Consider the following 22,608-nt stretch of genomic DNA (forward strand, 5'->3'; position numbering starts at 1 on the left):
AGCAAAAAACATTGTTCCAATCTCTTCCTTTGCAAAATGGGTTTGATCATACCTAATTAAGAGTATTTTTTTGATTATTAAAAGAACCTGTCTCACTTCTAGTGGCTAGCCAACCCTCCTCCCTTCCATGTGTGTGTTGTTTACATGTGATCTGGATTATTGATACTTCATGTTTCTCATGCCTCTAGGAGTTAATAAGAAGGTTATACAAGTCCTGAGAGGTAAAAATTTATTGATTTATATATCAGCATGTTATGATACGGTCACACCTGCTCATACAGCTGACTTTTTCTTATAGCCAAAAGAGGATGTTTTTCCTTTTAAAAATACATTTTTTCCAGCAGGAAGAAACATTTTAAAAACAAACATTTTCATATTAAGTGGAAATTTAAAACAATGGCTTCTTCCCCTCCACCGCCCCCCCCCCCCCCAACTCATGAGAAATAGGGCTGGTCAGCAATCTCTGAGTGCTTCAAATCTGCTTTCAGTCTTCTGCCCCCAATTTGTTCTTCGTCTTGGACAGAAGCAACTTCTAGGGGGAAAAAATGCAACCTCAACTCAAAACAGCAGCCTGAATCCAAACAGAAGAAGAGGTAGACTGAACTGCAACGTTTTAACTTATTTGGTAGATCGTATATTTTTAATACATTTAAATTGTTTTCAGTGGGATCAAACATATTCTACAAACAAATACCTGAACAATAAAGGTTTTGAAGGCTCAAAACAAAATCTAAGAGAGACTTCTATCGGTCTACTTAGCTTTGAGACCGGAAAGCATAGAACCAGCTTTAGAAAAATGCAAGCTTCCCATGCACTTCAGGAAAAAGTTTGCATTTGTCAAATTCTTCCAATCAAAAGCATGCTCTGTAGGACTGATGTTAATGCTTCTCCACCTTTTAAAGCCCCTGCAAGGGTCAGTGATAGGAATTTCCTTAGAGTAGTGAGTAGCTTAACTGTGAGGAGTTTATTCAATACTAACAGTTAAACCGAAAAGACAGGCCAGTGGTATGCTGGAGACAGCTCCTGCCGGCTCCTGCCGCTACAGCCGATTGTTACATTTTAGTGTTTTGCCAGCAGTTGTTAAACAGCTGTTATTAAAATTATATAAGCCTATAATTGGTGCTGGAGCTCAAAGTGGTTCACCTAACCAGTGAAATTTGTACAAGGGTAAGAAATAGTTTCACAGATCACATATCAGATTGAGTGACAATCAATTTGAGAAGTAGGTGAATTAAGATGTTATTCCATTTTTCAAACCATAGGTAGGCTACAAGAGTTCGGCAAAATCAGTTAAAGCATCCTGGGAGAATCACTTGGCCATATGGAGCTGACAATAACGTATATTTTATTATTATCTGTTAATTGTGTTCTATGTCCTTGCTATCAGGAAAATTTATAGCAAATGTATGTACACTTTGCATGCATCATTTTTTTTTTTCCAGGAGAGCGGACTGGTGAACAGTTACCAAGATACCAACAATATACCAGTATCTCCACCATACCATGGGGAAAAATGGGGAAGGAGTGGAGGAAACAGGTTAAAACCAAAGAAGGAAGTACACCGTTTTTCATTTGGTTTTTCAGTTTGCCCTCAGCATCCAGCTGCCATGATGTGCTCTAAGTACATGTCCACAGATGTTAATGCCGAAGAATCTCCAGAAACACACAAACACCCCATCCCCACCACTAAGAAGTAAAAGCACTTTACTTGAAAAAAATCAACTTTATTTTTCTAGGTTAAAAAAAAATAGAACCAGCTATTCATTTTTGTTGTTGTTGTTGTTGTCGAGAAAATGTTTCTTTTGGTGTTCACATCTAAATTTCTGAAAAGGTGATCTGGTTACTAAAATAATCCCGTATGCATTCATAACCCAGATCCACGTGTGACCAGCCCTTTACAAAAATTAATTACAGTTGCCACAGCCTTTACATTCATTCTTATAATACATTACAACATGCAGATACATGAAGAAAGAAAAACAGGTCAACAAGCAGAAGTAAACATATGGCATCAGGAAAACTAAAATCCACCTGTATAAAATAAATACGACTTTGCAATAACTGTGATGAAAATGAAAGCACTTAATGTAACAATGGCAGGTCAATGTACAACTGTGTCATTACCCAGTCACCACAGAAGTTACTGTAAAATACAGACTCCTCCCGTGGAAAGAACTTGTGCCTCAGTCATGTGTTCAACAGTTCTACACAATAAAAATAAAGCCATTTGAAATATGTGTGCACACTTTGCAACTAGAATACACTTAAAAATTTTTCACTCTTTCAACTGTTCTAAAAAGTATTAAATGTAAAAATCCTCAAATGGAAATTCTGCAGAAAAACCAATATTTTTCTTCCATATGGCTACAGTCACCCTCCCCAACAGTTCAGCACCCTCAGCTTATTCCCAGGGTCCGGTTCCTGGGATTGTTGAGGATCAATGCAAAATGATTGCAATAAAGCACCAACCAGTGACCGCTCCAGAGGACACCCGGCCCCTTTGTGATCTAGAAATGTCCAATTTAGGTGGTTTTGGTCCCAAACGTATTAGACTCCACCCCCTCATAAAATAAACCAGTATACCTGCTGCCCAGTGCCGCTTTTGACTTTGCCTTTCACATTAACAGACGTAAGGCTCACAGCACTCCATGGCAAAAAATGAGACTAACCATTTTTATTCATCTTTATGGACCCAAGGGGACCCGCTCGTAATGGTAACTCTGGAGTGAAGTCCTGTGTAATGAAGAAAATGACGAACTCTTCCTATTCAGCAGCGCAAATAAAATTTTCTTAAATATAAAAAGAATCCAATAAGACTGTCCATGATTAAAGACTACTTTCTATGATTATAACCAGGTCCTGCTAGTTCAGAAGAGTCTTTAGGGAAGTGATTGTCAAAAACATTACTAAAGACAAATCCACAAGAAGTGAATAACATGAGCAAAGAATGAAGAGGCATTCTTAACATCAATGTGAACGATATTAACACTAGGATGATGTGAGGTTTACATTGGGTGATTTAACATTTCATTTTCATAAAAGGCTTGAGTATAATCGCAATACTGCCAACTCCTGATTATTCAGGGATTCCTTTTCTAGCCCATGGATTACTTAGGCTTTTGTGTTCCCTCTTTTTGCAGCGGTCTTCCCAAATCTTTTCGCCACTCATTAACAGTCAAAAATACATAAATGAGAGAAACTAATAAACAACTGAAATCTTTTTTTTTTTCATCAACAAGCATCCCCAGAAGAAAAAAAAAAAGTTTGATGAGAAAAAAACTCAAACTCGTAAATACACACTAGATTTTTGGCTAACTATGACATATTATTGGATTAATTATCCAGTAACCCCTAGTTCCTTTATAGTGGCAAATTAACAGTTGATTGTAATATTAAAAACTACTTAATATTATGACAGATCTGAACTCAGAGCTATCTTTAAAAAATCTAGATTCTCAACTTATTTGCCCACCCCAAAACATCATTTTCCATTCTATAGTTTTTCTTTACCTTCCACTGGTGCATAGCTTTCTCCATCGTATCTGTACATTTCACACCAATAATGGTTTCTGAAGTTAAGAGTGAACTGCCAGTGTGGTCACTTCTGTATTCACTGCACCTGCTCTTGGCCCATGGCCAAGCAGGGGCTCCACTGCTGTGACTTGTTGAGACCAGGATCCAGTAGGGAGTTCTCAACCTTCTCTGCCACGGGAATCTAGGCAGATCAACTGAGATCAAGAAGTGCTGAGATTCTACAAGCTACTGGTATAAAACTGGCACACTTTAATTTTTTCCCCCTTAACAAAACATACAGTCTCTAAACCTTTCATCTCACTTTGCGCAGAAAGTACAAATTGGGAATTTTTATTCAGTTCTGTACAGTGGCGTATTGCCGCTTCCCTGATTTGCCATATAAGAACACTGATTCTCTCTTCGCATTCCCTAGTGCGAGCAGGAGAACTCCAGTTACTGGTAAGGAGAGCACTATCGATGCTCTCAAATGAACGTATTTTGCAAACAGAAGAAAGAGAACACATTGATAAGCAATCAAAGAGGGATTGATCCGTTGTAAATACGGATCTATTTACAACCCACAGGTCTATTTTCAAAAATGAACTCATGTATCTATTGGTATTTGTCACTCTAGAGTCTGTTGAAATGACTCTGCGCTTGAAAAGTAAAGCATCTTATAGAATAGTTGGTTTAATGTGTACGGTATATTAACAGTATCACGTTCCTTTGGAGCACAGTGATGGCGACAGTGGCTCTAAATCGCATCTATGTATGCACGTATGCATTTCTCTCTCTCTCTCTCTCTCTTTTTTTTTTTTTTTTGGTAGGAGAACTGGCCACTCCTACCTGTGGTTTGCTTTAGCAATGAGGAAAAGGTCTGTTTAGCTAGGACTGTGCATGCCATCCCTGACAGTGAGCAACTTATCCCCCCGATGGCTGACTAATCTCTCAAATGAACAATTTCAATTCATCCTGTAATCTAGCAGTGTTTGCTGGGCCTCAAACAGAAGCATCATTAAGCTTCTCTTTGGCTTCCTATTGTCATCCATGCCTCTTAATTGAGATTGATTTCACCTACTCACTGTCACTGTAAAGCACACAATAAAATGCCTGGACTTCAAAAAAAAAAAAAAATCACATCTGATCACAAGCACTACCGAAGCAAACACATTAACACCGTCTTCTGCATTTTACCAGTAGTGGCATAATATGCAACGAGGTATTTCATTAACACATTATTCTCTTTCATATATGCACGGAATTAACCTAAAGACGAAGCTGCTGTGGACTTCTATTTGGTGTTGCTTTACCTTCCCACATAACTGGGAGAAAATTCACATCTTTTCAGTTTCCTTTTTTGGTTTATTTAAAAATAGAAAACATTAGCCTTTATTTTTATTTTCTGGCCTACTTCTCAAAATTGCCATTTGAATGATTAGCGACAACACGGGAATCTACAATGCTCATATCACAGAAAACTACCACTGACTTACTCAGATCTTAATAGTCCTACAGTCCCAAACTAAAACACACGCTCTGTCTCAACACTGGGAATGCACGGGAAGAGCCGATGCAGTCCCAGCACTTTGTGGGAAGAGTCTGGTTCTACTATGAGGTATAAATCACATGAACATAGTAGGAAAAACATCTTCTCTAGAAATAGACACTTGACTTTATTCTCCTTGAAAGCAACTGGAAGAGACAGGGGAAGCCTTTTGTGCTGGTCTGAATCCTGGTCACACCACCCTGACACAGGCAGCAACGTGACGTGACGACAGAGTATGGGTTCAGGGGTGCTGTGTGACAGCTTGTCACCATTTTGAGCCCGTGTCTGGCTCTAGCTCCTATTTTTCTGATCGAACCCCTATTTCACCTCAAACGGATCACTTAAATGCTTTACAACGTTGGTTTCAGCTGCCCCCGAGCAAACTTGGTGCTAATACCCCAAAACGGGAGACAAAAGCCTCGGAGCTGGACGGAAGCCTCTGCCGAGCATCAGGGTCCAGGTACACGCGCAGAGACAACACAGCCTCTGGAGAATTCCACTCACGGATTAGGCTTACGTTTGCTTTCAGGCTATATTACTAATCCTCTGCTATATATGCATCTGATAAAAGTGCATTTTGTAAAAGACAATTATCAATCTATGATATGCCTTCTGTACAAAAAGAGAAATCAAGTGACCCCCTCATACAAGGGAAAGCACTAGCGATGTAAACACGATATTAGACTGAGCTAGCCTTTTTTAGAAACACATTCTAGTACCAGAATGTGTCCAGTGGACACTGCTTTCCCCCCATGAGAATGCCTGACACTGGAGTGCCACTGCAAACCCCTGGGGAACAGTTCTTCAGAGGGTGCCAATGGCTCCCCTGCCTCGAGGCTCCTAGGGACACGGCTAGGGTCGGTGGAAATGACGGTGCTCTGCAGCACTGCCCTAACAGACACTACGAGCTAAGAGGAACGGACACAACTTTCTGAGCTTGAACTAGATTACCAAGTACATCTAGTGGCAACAGCATTTCTCTCAGATAGTCTTCTAGGATGGTTTTATGATTTCCTCTTCTCCGAGTGGGATGTTCGCTTAAGTGTGTGGTAGAGTGTATCTTTTGAAAACATGAAAAGTCCTTAAAACATATTAGCAGGTCATTATATTACTGATCCTCATTTTAGTAGAGTTTTAAAATATCCCGAAGGGGGATAAATATTAATCCATCCATTGAATTTCCTTTGCTTTTTTTTTTTTTATATTCTGATTTGCACATGTAAAATAATGCACACTTATGAAAGTCTGAACTCCTCTGGTGACCTTGACAAGTCCCAGTCAATTCCTAAAACAGGCAATGGTAAAAATACTGAATGATCTTATACCACATATAGCCTGACAAAAATGCAAAAGACTGTATGAGAAATATCCACATATTGCTGAGGGTCATCTCTCTGGAAACAGCTTCCTTCTGGCCCTTGGGAGGTGGAAAAGCCCCTAAAAGACAAGATAGAAATATTAATTTGTTTTACTGTGGTGGTAGGTCTCCCGAACAAAAGCTGAATATTAGTTTAACTAGAATTTCTGTTGTTGGGTTTTTTAAAGCATTCTTCGACTTCCCTTTGTTCCTGAAGAGAGATCTCATTTGAAATAACAATTTTCAAACTGCTGACCCCTTTCCTGCCTCTGAACATTTGCATTTATTTTCCCCACTTGAGATGCTTCTCCTCATCTCTGTGAATAGCAGGTTTAACTGCATTCTTCCAATATCAGAAAAAACACCATCCATCTCCCTCCCCCGCCCCAAGGACATCACGCTCATCACTACGTTTATTTCCTTCTCGGCACTTTCCATGATCTGTAATGATCCAGATCTATCTTTTCTTTTTGCTACAGACTTGTTTACTGTCTGTCTCCTTCTGGAATATAAACTGCATGAGAGCAGGCACTCTGCCTGCCTTGTTTCCACTGGAACCCTACAGATTTCCATGGCAGCCAGGACACAGGATGTATCAAGTTGATATTAAATATTTTCTGAAATAACATAACTTACACTAATTCCTCTATTTACAAGTTAAATGTTTGCAAAAAGCGGTGGTAAATCACATATTATTTTCAAAAGGCAATATTATTTATGAAATATATCTTAATAATATAAAAAGAAACAAAGTAAACAGATGTCTTTAAATTCTTTTCTGGAAGGGAAGGCTAGACTACTTCGGAGCAATAGTACCTAAGGTCATCTTGATAACACTTCAGCATTTCAAATAGTCTTTGTCCTTGCTGATAATCCCTTTGGGTAAGCTGATTCATGTGGGGATTTGCTTCTCACAAGCAATTTACAGAGAACACTTCCAAGTTGCAAGGTCTATTATACAAATAGCTTTCTTAAAAAAAAGACTTCCATTATTGTTGCTGTAATTTTGCCTAAATATCATAAAGCAAGACATAAAGATTGAAAAAGAAGAGATACTCTCTTCTCTTAATCACCTTGTGCCTTCTTACACATCTATCCTGTTTTATCTTTAAAGAAACTTTGAGAGTAAGACCAAAGATTGTACGTGGTGCAGAAGGATGTCTTGTTCAATGGGTCTTACTAAGAATTCTAAAGACATGCACAGCGTCCAACCCCTGTCATAGAATATGTACTAGTCCACAGCCCCAGAGTCGGAATGTTAGGATCAGGAAGGAATCCTGTTGTGGGTAAAGTGAAAAAAAACCCTAAACACAAAAACAAAGGCATTAATGGTAATTAACAGTATCAGCTTTTGCCCACCATCAGGACTTTGACAGTCTGATTTAAGAGGAACATTAATTCTGAACCAAAAAAATCTAAGTGGGAAGAATATAGCACTTTCTGTTCATCTAAAATCTCATAGCCATCATCAAACTTAAAACAACCTTCTCTTCCTTTTTTTTCCTCTTCTTATTGTAAGTTGTAGAAATTAAGTGTACAATATACTTAGTTATTTGTGAAAGCACTTTGGTAATGCCGAGCATTCTACCAATTTTCTTCTTTCCTAACTTCCTTTCTTCCTCCCTCTCTCCTCCTCCCTTCCCCTCCCTTCCTTTCACCGCATTGTAGTTTTCACAGAAGGTAGAGAATATTAAGTACAGATAAGGGACCTTACGATAAATTGACGTTTTTCTCCCAAGGAGAAAAGTGTAAGGTTGAGTATAAGAAAAGTATAAGTATAAAACTTAAAAAGTAAGATTTATCTCTAATATGTAAAGAAAAGAATAACCACGCATAAAAATGCAGTTCAAAACGATCTCAAACGACTGCAAGATGATGGCATTATTTAAACAATCAAGTAAGTACAATGCCAAATCATAAATGTTATTTGCTATTTCATAAAACAGCCGTGTAACTGTATATGTATATAGTCTTTTGCATACTGGTACCCTCCTGCATTAGTTCCATTTATATAGTTTACTCATCATTTGATCTTGCATATTGCCTGATGAAGTAAAAGCCTGAATACATTTAACACTAACATTGTTCTTATGAATATTCTAAGCTGAAATTCTTAACTGTAGAAATCCTTTGATTCCTTTAGGGTATCTGAAGAATGGAAAAAATGGTTATCTCCCCCAAAGTACATCTTTGGAACTACCACTAACTTCAGAAACCTATGTAATAGGATACTCTGTACCTGTTTCATAAAAATGTGATAAGAGTTCCTCTTTTTCAATAAAACGTTGATAGAGCCAATCAGAGAGGCCATCAGTCTCCAGGGGTACATCTTTAATTGGAAAGATCCTATGAAGAGTTAGAAAAAAAGCAAAAACTACTTTAATTCAGGAATCGAAATCATTCAGAAACACAACTTAGATTTGGTCACTGAAAAGCTGAAGAAAGTTATGGAATGGCCTTTGTTTTTGCTGCTTCTCAGATCATCTTGGTTTTTAAAATTTTGTTGATTACACAACAGAGTTCACTCATTCATTCATTCATTCACTAGCCTATCATATGTTAGGTCCAGCACCAGAAGATGAAAAAATATTAATAAGTTATGCAGTATCTATAAATAATTATTGAGAAATGCCTGTCTTCCTCTGTGGGTTTAAGAAGAAACGGTATTCAGAACAGATGAAGTTTTCAAGTGTAGCTACTTTAGGACACATTTAGAGCAGTCGGATGCTAGGCCGAATGCTGAATAATGCATCTTGGCCATGTTCTTTGGGAGGAGATGTCTGTGAACCAGACAGAATCTGCCTAAATTGGTGCCTTTTCACTAATTAGAGCACAGATATTGGTGTCCTGAAAGGGGCCACCTCTTACTGGAGCACAAATGTGAAGATTCTGTGAATGCGTCCCACCTCAACAGGAAACAGACTGGGATGACTAGTGACCCATAGCTGCTGGATGGGGGATCGAAAGGGTAGCTGGGTAAATACTATACATTTGCTGACTCTGAAAAGTTTTTGTTTTGTTTTGTTTTGCTGTTTCTTGGTAGGGGGTTCTTCTTTTAAATTTCTTCAAATTTTATTTATTGAGAGAGAGCGTGCATGTGTACACATGCAAGTGGGGTGGGGGGGGGAGGGGGAGGGAGGGAGAGGGAGAGAGGGAGAGAGGGAGAGAGGGAGAGAGAGAGAGAGAGAGAGAGAGAGAGAGAGAGAGAATCTCAAGCAGGCTCCAGGCTCAGCACAGAGCCCACACAGGGCTGGATCCCATGACCCTGGATGATGACCTGAGCTGAAACCAAGAGTCAGACAGTGAACCAACGAGCCACACAGGGGCCCCTCTTTATTTTATTTTATTTTTTTAAATCAAAAGCATAAAGGTACCCAGTTTTAAAAGTCTGCAAAAAGTTTGTTTGTATGAAAAATAGCAGTCCCTGTCCCTCTGCCCTTTGTTTCTCTCTCCCCAGAGGAATTGATTTTTACCTCTTTTAACCAATTATCTTGATATTTATCACCATGTTTCTTCAGTTTGAGGGCCTATCTACTGACCTCCCCTATGGAAGATGAGGATCAAGCTCCTTTCTTTTTCCACCACACATTCATGTCCTTCCCATCTTCCCAGTGCAATGTGCAGTAATTTTAATTAGCACAGTATTAGACGTTTACATTGTTATAATCAGGTACATATATTCAAAGCTAAGCTCTGTAGTAAATCAAGGCTACTATTCCTTTCCTGCTCAATTTTTGTTCTCCCTGAATTGAGCAATCATATTTTTTTCTCTGAATATGTAACTAATTCAGCCATCAGCTCTTGTCTGTCAATTCTCTAGGTCAGGTCTGCAAACTTTTTCTTTTTTTTTTTTTTAAGTTTATTTATTTTGACAGAGATAGAGAGCATGCGCATGTGTGCACAAGTGAAGGAGGGGCAGAGAGAGAAGGAGAAAGAGAGAATCCCAAGCAGGCTCTGCACTGTCAGCACAGAGACCAATGCAGGGCTTGAACTCAAACCATGATCATGACCTGAGCCGAAACCAAGAGTCAGGCCCTTAAACTGACTGAACCATCCAGGTGCCCCCGCAAACTTTTCCTTAAACGGCCAGATAGAAAATATTTGGACTTTGCAGGCTATATGGTACCTGTTGCAACTATTCAACTCTGCTTTGTAGTGTGAACGTTGCCTTAGGCAATATAGAAATAAATGGGTATAGGGGTATAGTTATGATCAAATAAAATTTTATTTAAAAAACAGGCAGTGCAGGGTGCCTGGGTGGCTCAGTCAGTTAAGCGTCTGACTCTTGATTTTGGCTCATGATCTCTCAGCTCATGGGTTCAAGCCCCGAGTCAGGCTCTGTGCTGTCTATGTGCTTGGGATTCTCTCTCTCTCCTTCTCTCTGCCCCTCCCTGACTCATGCTGTCTCTGTCTCTCTCAAAATAAATAAACTTAAAAAAAAAAAATCAGTTTCAGGAAATCACAGTCTTGATTAAAAATTTTACTTACAAAGCCAAAATATAGTTTTATTTACACAGAAAATAACTTTCCCAACCTTAGTCACCTTTCTGTTCCTCCAAGGATAGTACTACGTTGCTCTAAAGCAGTCATATAGAAGGGTTTTGGTCTATTAAATATTTTAATGGGGTAGGAGATTCTGAGGTGAGAAACTTCAAGTTTCAGCTTGCTACTATAAAATCCCCTACCAGAATTAGATTTTCTTTTGCTTTGAAAGAACATTCCAAAGCATTTCTTTTGCTTTGAACAAAAAGATGCATTAAAGAACGTCATAACTTTTAAAGAGGAAAAAATACTTGAAATACTTATGCCACATAAAATCATCCCATAGGCTTGTATTTCTTAGCCCTTTCAGTGCTTATACTGCTGAGTAATTGAAAGATCTCTTTCAAATTAAAATTTTTACTTCTGCACTCTCATGTTGTCATATGCCTCACTAAAGTAAGAGACTGAGACTTCGGGGCCGAGATCCCCTTCCACAAACGGTACAGCTTTTATTTTGTTTTGTTTTGTTTGTTTTTAATATTTGGAGAATCTTTGTTCTTTGGGCCCAAATAAAATAATCCCAGAAGGTAGTGTGGCATAGTGACTCAGGGTATAGACTCTGGGATAGATGGCCGGGGGCTGAATTCTGGCTCAACAGCACTTGCCAGCTATGTGACCTGGCAAGAAAATTGTCTAACCTCTGTACGATCTGGTCCCTCCATCTGTAAAATGGGGTTAACAGTATTATGTACCTTACAAAGTTGTTACACATGCGCACTACTGGGCACAGGGGAGTGGCATAACTTGGTATTGGTACTGATGGTGGTGGGGTCATTAAAGGCCGGACCACTCATGGCAAGTAGCTGTGTTTTCCAGCTCTCTGGCTTCGGCAAAAGTTGTAGTGATTAAACTGGACCCAAAGTTGCTATAAGAGTTTGACAGTTCGTGACTACTTTTCTTTTCTTTTCTTTTTTAAAGTTTATTTGTTTTGAGGGAGATAGAAATAGCACGAGTAGGGCAGGGGCAGAGAGAGGGGGAGAGAGAGAGAATCCTAAGCAGGCTCCATGCTGCCAGTGCAGAGCCCAATGCAGGGCCCAATCCCACGAACAGGAAAATCATGACCTGAGCTGAAACCAAGAGTTGGACACTTAACCAACCAAGCTACCCAGGCACCCCTCCATGACTATTTTCATACGCGTAATACTCTACACATTTTTCACACAGCGTAATACTCTATACATACAGTGTGTGCGTGTGTGTTTCTATACCAGTGAGGCAATCACTGGTATAGCCAGTGATAGTCAGCCTCAAGCCAGTCATGTAAAAAGATAAATGTTGTTACCAAGTATTACAGAGGTGAATTCCTGACAGAGATTCTAAAGATTCTTTTAATATCAATAATGAAATAAATACTCAGAGGAGCAGAGACATGGAGATAAAATTTCAAATGAGGGATCAGTTCCTTGGCTATTTAAACAAGTTTGTCTTTCCATTTCTTCAAAGGGTAACTCTCTACTCTTTGAATTATAAGAAATTCTCAAAGTAGAAATAATATTCCAAGAATTTTAATGTCTCCTCTCTTCCTCTCCCCATTAAAAAAAAAACTTTCTCTAAGATTTATTTATTTTTGAGAGAGACAGACAGACAGAGAACGAGCAGGGGAGAGGCAGAGAGAGACATACACACAGAATCTGAAGCAGGCTCCCCGCTCCGAGCTGTCAGCACAGAGTTCGATGCAGGGCTTGAACACACAAACTGTGAGATCGTGACCTGAGCCGAAGTCAGAAGCCTAACCGACTGAGCCACCCAGGCGTCCCTTCTTCTCCCCATTTTAACTAAGAATGCAGATCCCTATGGGGGAAAGTTACATAGGCTGTACAAGCTCCTCAGGCTGTTCTGATAGACTGACCAACCTGCAGTGGACATGGAATCCTATAGAATTTAGCCACTAGGCAAACATATTTCTATGGAAAAATGTTGGCAGTGTTCACCATACAATGCTAAATTCACATTGTCTCATCTGCTACATCTTTGTCCTTGGCTGCAAAAGGCCAAACTCCCCTGTCTCAAGCCACTATCTCTACTTAAAGTGGGTTTGAAAGGGAGATTTTTTTAAGTCAGTTTGTGAAGTAGCTTTTCCTAGCCTCTTGCCTTGTCTGAGAAGTCTCTTTAGGTACCTATTGTATGAAACAGCCATTTATATTATGAGGACTGAAGGTCTACATCCACCAAGCAAACTTACAACCTTAATTTGCAGGTAGGAAGAGGAATTAACACAAATAATGACTTTTTTTTTTTTTTTTTACCTTTTCTATATTTACACTGTTGATTCCTTTTTCTTGTCACTAGAGCTGGTAATACTCTAGTCAATACTGACAACACTGACTGGAGCTGGTAATAATGAGTTTCCTTGTCATTCATTTCTCCTCTTTCTTTAAAAAAAAAACTTTTTTAACGTTTATTTTTTGAGAGACTGAGACAGAGCATGAGTGGGGAGGGAACAGAGAAAAGAGTCACAGATTCCGAGCTGTCAGCACAGAGCCTGATGTGGGTCTCAAACTCACAAACGGTAAGATCATGACCTGAGCTGAAGTCAGATGCTTACCCGATTGAGCCACCCAGGCACCTCTCATTTCTCATCTTTCATGGGGGAAACATTCAATAGTTTACCATTAAGTGTGACATTTACTGAAGATTTTTTTGTAGATACCATTAGTAAGATTAAAGAAATCCCCTTCTATTTCCAGTTTGCTAATAGTGTTTTCTTTGTTATCATGAATGACAGTTAACACTTCATCAATTGTTTCCATCTATTGACATGTTTTTATAATTTCTTCCTTTATTCTGTTAATGTGATGAATTAAATTGTTTTTTGAATGTTTTTTTTTGACCAATTTTGAATGTTAAACAAAACTTTCATTTGTGGAATATATGTTCTTGGTATGCAATCTGATATGTTTTTTATATATTGCTGGGTTAGTCTTGGATTTATAATCATGGAAGAAATTTGCCTGTAAATTTTCCTTTCTTATAATATCCTTGGTTCAGGTTTTGATATCAGAGTTATATTGGTTTCATAAAACAAGCCCAGAAGTATCCCCTTTTCTATGCTCTGGAAGAATTATACTTAATGTCCTTTTTTGTCCTTTTAGTGACTATAGAATCTGTAGTAATGTCCACTTTTTCATTCCTGATATTGGCAATATGGGCCTTCTTTTTTTCTTGATCAGCCTTGCCAGGAGTCAATTTTATAGTGCTTAAAAAAATTTTTTTTAGTGTTATTCTTTCTACTGTATGTTTTTGATTTCAAGAAATTCTCCTATATTATTATTCCCTGATTTCCACTATCTTTGTATTTAATTTGCTTTTCTTTTTCTAACTTTCCGAGATAGACATTTAGATCGCTGATTTTCAGGTTTTTTTCTTTTCTAACAGAAGGTTTTTAAGGCTATAAATTTTCCTCTTGACACAGATTATGCTATATCCCATAAATTTTTATATTTTCCTTATCATTTCTGTTAAAAATATTTTGTTGTTGTTGAAATTATTTTCTAATTTAACTGTAGTCTCTTAATACACAGTAAACATTAATTATTTCCTAATAATAGATAGAGTCTCATCTTTTGTTATTCTTATTTTTTAACATTTATTTATTTTTTAGAGAGAGACACACACGGGTGCCTGAGCACAAGTTGGGGAGAGACAGGTAGAGAGGGAAACAGAGGGCTCCAATCTAACAGCAGAGAGCCCCATACAGGGCTCAACTCAGAACCATGAGATCATGACCTGAGCTAAATTCACACCCTTAACCAACTGAGCCACCCAGGCACCCCATCATCTTTTGTTATTCTAAACAATGTGGCAATGAAGAACATTATGCAAATGTCCATCCTTATGTGTACAAGTGCATCTACAGGGTAAAATTCCAAAATGAAATTGCTAAGTCATGGCTAAATGTATTAGTAATTTTGAAAAATGTGGCCAAATTGTCTTCATAAAGATTATATCAATTTATATTCCCACCAGCAATTTATGAGAATGCCTCTCATGGAAAGATTTTTAAACTGGAGAATAGCAAAAGTCAGAGGCTCTGCTTTGGAGGATAGCCAGCAATGTTTCACAACCGGGATATGCAAATTTGGGGACATATTCTTGGGGATCCATCTAGGAGTTCTCTTTAAGTATACAGAGCTCTTGTGTTTTCATTTCAATATTAATCTTAATAAAAATATTCTGAATTATACAGGTAATCATCTTTTTACTAAGTACTGCCATTTGACTTCAGTGCCAATGTTTATAGTAACTTTGGCACAACACGGTACTACTTAAAAGGCCAAAAAAGTGAACGGGGGCATACTCAAGAGCAAAATCTATACTTTCACCTCTTAAAATCTGAGAGTTAGCTCTAACTCTCCCTGTGACTTGTAATATCCACTAAAATGAGACAAGAGATGAGTTCTGCCTCTTATAATGGCCGAGGAGCTCACAGGTTCCAGTTATACATTCTGGACAGAACACCAAAAGTAATTAGTAGAGAGCACTGGAGAGTGACTAAAGACAGGCAGATATTGGAGGAGAGTCAACACGGGCAAGGCAGGAACGGTACTGGGCGAGTTTTCCATTTCTTCCAGCTTTTTACCTGAGGGAAATTCCCAGTTAGTGCCACACAGGGAGGCTTAAAATTTAGAGCGGGGAGTCACAACTTCAAGTCTCTGGATGAGCCCTGAGCTATGTATGTATGGGGCAGAGTCCAGGCAGAAGAAAGCCTCACAACTCCAGCCAGCACAGTTCCAGGTACAAGGAAGGTGTGCCCAGGGCCACGCGGGGAATTTAACCGTTCAGGAAAATGTAATCATCTGTTTCCTCCAAATGACATATCCTTGAGTATTTGGATTTTTAGGCAAGTTGGTTAACTTCATCCGGAAACTCCAGGAATGTTTTAAAATTAAAAACTTAAATTTAAAAACTGGGTTTTATTTTTTAACTGAATGGCATTACAAATTACTGACTTTTTACTTTTAGATAATTTAATACTATCTTAACACAGTTTTGCAATATAAGCAACACCCTTTAAACTACTCACTTCTACCACACTGAATAGCAGCCAAATGGTTTGGGGAATTATTTGCATTACTTTTTGACTTATAAAAATATACTATTTCTGTAAATATAAAATCAGGCCTAATCAACCTAAGGGAAACTTAGCAAGAGCCATAGGGCTAAAGAATATCTTGAAATAGTATTTAAAACATCTTTAGGGGCACCTGGGTGGCTCAGTTGGTTAAGCATCCCACTTCAGCTCAGGCCATGATCTCACAGTTTGTGAGTTCAAGCCCCACATCGGGCTCTCTGCTATCAGTGTGGAGCCTGCTTCGGATCCTGTCTCCCTCTCTCTGCTCTTCCCCCGCTCATGTGCCCTTTCTGTCTCTCTCTCAAAAAATAAACATTTAAAAAAATTTTTTAAAGCCCCACCTTATAAGGAGAAAAGTGACTAAAAATATGGCTGAATTAAACAGAGGAGTTTGGATTTACCAACTGGACTCTTGAAAGAACTTGGTGACGCTGGTGAAGTATATATTGCTTTAAGTGGGGGTGAGTGTGGAAATGGGGCTGTGTTTTAACAGAAAACCTTCCCTACCATCTGCCTAGAACAGCTTGGACATTCTCTAGGCCTGAGGAGACAGCCAGAAGGGCAGACCAAATGCTCCCTCAAGAGCAATCTACTTTTATTACTCTGTTTGATCACCGTGGGATTAAAATATTAAAACAACTAATCCCCTAATATGGCAAAGTATCAAATGCACTCAATACCAGTCCTCTTGGAATCAAATAAAAGGAGTTCTTGTGGGAAATAAATAAATAAAGAAATAACAGAAATAAATCTTTCCAGTACCAGTAGCTATCCAAATTAGAAACTAGCTTCTAATTTTCAAGAAACAAAAATTCTAATCATCAGTAATCCAGAATGTGCTCTTAAAAAAAAAAAAAAGTTTATTTATTTATTTTGAGGGAAAGAATGAGCACACAATTGGGGCAGAGGGCAGAGGGGGAGAAATAGAATCCCAAGCAGGCTCCATGCCCAGTGCTGAGCCCAATGTGGGGCTCGAACTCACAAACCCGTGAGATCATGACCTGAGCTGAAACCAAGAGTGCGATGCTTAACCAACCAAGCCACCCAAGCGCCCCCAGGACGTGCTCTTAAATAGAGTATTCTACCAAAATCCATTGAATCAGATTTAAGAGCACTAGACAAATTACACTTGCAAAAAAAGATATAAATAATGCTTAGCAGCTGGCACCTCTATACATTTGTTAGAACATTTGAATTTTCATGGTACCGAGAATCCAAAGTGGGAGCTAGCTAACAAACAACATGGCTAAACCCTCGATTCAGTTATGCCAACTCCAAGTAAGGGAGCTAATAAACACTGAGGAAGATTTTGAGATGCACAGTTCCTGCTTTCAAAAACCTAATAATCTAGCAGAGGGAAAAGTAAACAAATACTCTACTGCCAGAATATGGTCAATGCTGTGTAAGGAATTTAAAGAACTTCTGTGTGACTTTAAAGGAAGGGGGTGTGTTGTCTACTTATGGCACAGGATACGTGGAAATGGCCTCACTTCAGTTGGCCTAAAAAAGTAATTAGGATTTAAAAAAATTTTTTTAGTTAACAAAGTAACAATATGCATATAGTTTTCAAGAGTCAGAGTACTCCAAGGTTCACATGAAAAATAATAGGCCTATTTTTTCCCTACTGAGATACCTGTTTCTCAGATACAGCCCTTTTCAATTTTCTTTTGCCATTTACCTCCATCTTGCTTATAAACATGCTGCTACCACTATTTCTAGATTATCCAACTTCAAATTTATTCACTGACTTCCTACTATGGAAGAAGGATTTGGCTCTCTTCCCCTTTGTCCTCTTCCCCTTCAGCTTCTTCCTCCTCCTCTCCTACACAGTTAATAATTCTTTCTCAGTGCCAACTCTGTCCCTTGTAACTATGCTTATTAGTTTACATTCTATGTATTTTCTCATGTGTCTATGGCCTCTATTAGACTGTGCTGTCCTCATCGTTGCATCCCTGGTGCGTAAATCAGTGCCCAATCCTTTGTGGGAACTCGAGCTTGCTGAACTGACTTAAAATGAAAGTAATCTGCCACTATAAAACTTACGAGGTGCCATGTGTAGACAGCCATCAGTACCACGGGTGTAGTTAAGTGACACCCACCAGGACGGGTGTGATAAGAATAACTCAGAAATGCAGAAACTGCTTGTCACCAAAAGCAGATTTATGGACAAGAACAGGCAACTGCCAAATTGAACATATCAGAGTATCTCCCAGCATTCAAGTTCCAGAAGTTTTGCTTTGAGCCACTGTCCTGAGGTAAGCTGCTCAAGCCTTCACCCTCAACATGCTAAAATGTAATATTTACAGCTTCCCCCTGAATCCACTAGCAACGTTAAAAAAAAAACCCTCAGTTATCTGAAAACAGAATTTAGTAACTCAGATATAAACTTGTACCCACTTTAATACATGGATAAACCAAGGCTCTAAGGCAGCAAATGTAGGGTCATATAGGAGAGAATTTCAAGTGACTTTAATGTTTACGTAGAAGGAGAGAAGGCAAATAGCACATGGGCCACTGCTTCCTTTCATAGTCAGGAAAAATTCAGCCTGGGACCCCTTCTCCTTGAGCCCTGCTCCTTGTAATAATCAAAACTATAGCAAACCAACATGCCACGTGAAGGTATAAACAATGAAGTGGCATTGTTTAGAACTCAAATTTATTTATATCTTTATTCACGTTGTATCTTTTGAGACACAGTAAGATGCTTAATAAATGCTTGCTGAGTGAACTGAACTATCAAGTAAGCAAAACACGACACTGGTATATTTGCTTAAGAGAATCACACTATTACACTTTCCATGAGTCTAATAACTTAAAAATTTACTGTTAAGGCTATTTTTTTTAAGAGCAGTTTAAGGTTCACAGAAAAATTGAGGGGAAGGCACAGAGAATTCTCCCTGTCTCTCTAATGACTTTTTAAAACTTTTTTTTAAGCTTATTTATTTTGAAATAAAGAGGGGAGGGAGGGCCAGAGAGAGAGAGAGAGAGAGAGAGAGAGAGAGGGAATCCCACGCAGGCTCCACGCTGTCAGCACAGAGCCCAATGCAGGGCTCAATCTCATAAACCGTGAGATCATGACCTGAGCCGAAACCAAGAGTTGGATGCTTAACCGACTGAGCCACCCAGGTGCCCTGACTTTTTAAAACTTTTAATCTTGAAATAATTTCACAAAAAAATTTGTAAAAATAGTACAAAGAATTCACATATATGCTTCATTCAGATTCCCCAAATATCAGTATTTCCCACATTTGCTTTATGTTAACATTCCTTCTCTCTCTATATATCTTTCTGACACATATACATATGAGTTTTCAACTTTTGAGAGTAAATTAGTGTCCCCTAAATACTTCCATGTGTATTTTCTAAATACAAGGGCAGTCTCTTACATAACCATAATGGAATGATCAAAATCAGATTAACACTGATACAATATTATTATCTAATCTAAAATCTACAAACTTCATTCAAATCATGACAATTGTCCCACTAATGTTTATAACAAAACAAAAATAAAAAGGAAAAAGGAAAAAGAAGGTATCATGCTGTAGGAAGAGGAATATAGCAGTAAAATAAGTAAAACAGACTGAAGATGGAACCAATATCAATAAAGGGAATATTTAACAAGAAAATACACTCCAAGTAAAAGGTAATGAGGCCTGAACTAGTCTGTGGTATTTAGATTAAAAAAAAAAAAAAAGAAAGAAACATCGCAGAGGTTTCCTTCATAGGAATTGGTAGCTGAATTTGAGATGCAGAATTAAATTAAAAACTAGAAGGGTCAAAGAAATTCAAAATTTTCATTCTGGGTGAGGGCAGAATGATATCAGCATAAATCCCACTTAGACATCCAGGAGAAACAAGTTTGTGTGAAGGAAAGTGAGTTCAGTGTTAGAAATACCAGGCTTGCAGAAACAACAACTTGTTATCCCAGTAGGGAGAGTGAAATAAGGGTCTGGAACTTGGTAGAAGGGCTGAGAACTAGCAGTAAGACTCTAGAGGGGCTGTTTCTATTTACTCTACTATGAACTCAACCTCCACAGACAAAAGAGGGCTAAAAACAGGATCCTGGAGAAGTCTATATTTAAGCAATTTGTCACTCTGTGTGTGTGTGTGTGTGTGTGTGTGTGTGTGTGTGTGTGTGTGATCCTGCATTAAATGAGTGGTTAGACAAAAAGACCTAGCTAGCCCTGCCACTTCTCAGATTCAACTGACTTCAAGTAACTAAAAGATAGTGATCTTCAGTGAGAGTTATGCTTAACCATTATTCAATCAAAAATTAAATGCTAAGAATTTTTTTTATTTTGGGAATATAATATTTCTAACAACACTAAATTAACCGTTAGAAAACAAAAGTAGTTTCTGAATACCAGTGGCAGTCACTGTGCTTGATCCTGAAGAGGCCAGGGAGGTGGGGAGAGGGCTCTTCATTTCCAAAGCTCATCCTAGTTCTCCAAATCATATTATGTCCAGATTCACGTACTGAAAATAACTTAGTAAATTAGATTTATAGGTTTTGGTTTTTGATCTCAACTATGTCAACAGTACAAAATTTCTTCCATGTATAACTTTTTATCAATATTTGCGAAGAAATTAAGTCTATCTTCTAAGTAGAGGATGAAGATTTTATCTCACTTGAAATGATGGTTCACCTCTTTCAAATTTCAACCTCATTACAGAAATACAGAATTCAACTCACAATTCAGTCAAAATTCAATTAAGACCAATGCCTCTGGCATCCTAAATGCTGCCAAACTAAAATGTTTTCTTTTCTTAAAGGAAAGGGGGGAGGGGAAACCTGTGGGTACAGAAAAGAATGGACTTGTGGGTGGTGAACATTAATAAAAACAGCCAAGCAGAACTAAAAACTTGAAGACTGAATTTAATGTGTAACTTTCCATTTTCCAACTAGAAGTTCTGAACAGTGACTGAAGACAAAAATGTCCATGCTTTTCCAGGGAGAGGCTAGGATACAGAGACAAAGCAACAGAAAACAAGAGGTGAGAAGAAAAGCAGACAGGAAGAAGAGAATTATTAGACACAGCAGAAGTAGGGGTGAAATGAACAATAATTCTAAGCAAGGATAGAGAAAACCCTAGCATAAAAAAAAAGTAAAGACAAGGGCGCCTGGGTGGCTTAGTTGGTTAAGCGTCTGACTTCATCTCAGGTTATGATCTCACAGTTTTTGAGTTGAAGCCTCGCGTCAGGCTCTGTGGAGCCTGAAGCCTAGAGCCTGCTTCAGATTCTGTGTCTCCCCCTCTTTCTGCCCCTCCCCAGATCGCACTCTGTCTCTCTCTCAAATATAAATAAACATTAAGAAAAAATGTAAAAAAAAAAAAAAAAAAGAAAAACTAAAGACAAGACACTATTTCCTTCTGCTAGTAAAAAAGAAAGCCTAATTTTAGCTCAAGAGGCACTCTTATCACCTCACTCCCAGATGGGTAATTTGGGGGCTGGGGCAGAGGGTGGTAAACCTCTAAGGGTGCATCATTAGTACCTAAGTGTGTACCACTTAGGCGTGAACTACTTTAGACTTACAGTTACTGGGAAAAGGTGACCTGGAATTTGGTCCCCATTATGTTAAATGACTGATTTTCACCATATTAATTTTATCCTACTTTCTTCCAACTTTTACACCAAAAATATATTATAGAAATTTAAGCCTCTTAAAGTTCACTTTTAAATTACGGATAAAGCACTAGAATATGAAAATCTAGACTATACGAGTATTTCAATATGCCGGATTTAAAGGGGTAAAATCTATTTAGCATCTATTAAATTATATATATATATTTTAACTTATTTAAATGTTTATTTATTTTTGAGAGAGAGGGAGAGACAGAGTGTGAGCAGGGGAAACACAGAAAAAGAGACACAAAAGCCAAAGCAGGGCTCAAACTCACAAACTGTGAGATCATGACCTGAGCTGAAGTCGGATGCTTAACTGACTGAGCCACCCAAGTGCCCCAAATGATATTTATTTTACATGTGAACTTATTAAATACTTATAACTACCTGATGAAAATGCATTCGTTGAAATTATGCAAAGGACTATTAGACCAAAATCCTAAATTCTACAGGCAATTTCTTTTTTTGATTAGGTTTTAAATTGAAGAACTAATACATTCACGTTGTAAAAAAAAACTTCAACTACTATAATGAGAAGAAAGATCCCTCCCCACCAGAGGCGTTGTCTGTCCACAGTTGAATAGCAACTCTATGGTAGGTCACTATATGTGATATAAAACCAATGGTCTCAAACCACTTCATTTGTTGAATAATCTGTTCATGTTCCTCTGATAAGTGATACTTACTAAATCATATAGAAGTTCCAAAATAAGTCTGGATTTTTAAATCTTTCCATTGATCTGGCCCTGCCCTCATAATTACATTAAACCCTGACATCTGGTAGGAAGTATTCCTCTGTTTCTTTCGTCTTCGAACTACCTTAGCTATGTTCCGTTATCTCTGCTCTCTCAAATGAACTTTAGAACAATCTTGTCAAGTTTCCAGAAAAACCCTCTTGTAACTGTAATTATGTTAATTTTATTGATTAATTTGGGAGAACTGACATCTTTGTAA

The 22,608-nt window shown here is 38.2% G+C and overlaps 1 protein-coding gene across 1 annotated transcript in view; it reads right to left on the reverse strand.

Annotated features, from left to right (window-relative positions):
- Window positions 1-212: 212 nt before the first annotated feature.
- Window positions 213-22,608, reverse strand: part of LPGAT1 (lysophosphatidylglycerol acyltransferase 1) — a 76,758-nt gene continuing 54,362 nt past the window's right edge. Inside the window, exons 8-9 of the mRNA XM_053909139.1 lie at window positions 8,656-8,762; window positions 213-6,496 (exon numbers count right to left, since the gene is read on the reverse strand). Of these exons, the coding sequence (XP_053765114.1) occupies window positions 6,345-6,496; window positions 8,656-8,762 (259 nt within the window). The 3' untranslated portion in view covers window positions 213-6,344. The remainder of the gene's footprint in view (window positions 6,497-8,655; window positions 8,763-22,608) is intronic.

The sequence above is a fragment of the Panthera pardus genome, unplaced genomic scaffold, assembly GCF_024362965.1.
Source record: "Panthera pardus isolate Hobbes unplaced genomic scaffold, ASM2436296v1 HiC_scaffold_21, whole genome shotgun sequence".
NCBI classification, from domain to species: domain Eukaryota; kingdom Metazoa; phylum Chordata; class Mammalia; order Carnivora; family Felidae; genus Panthera; species Panthera pardus.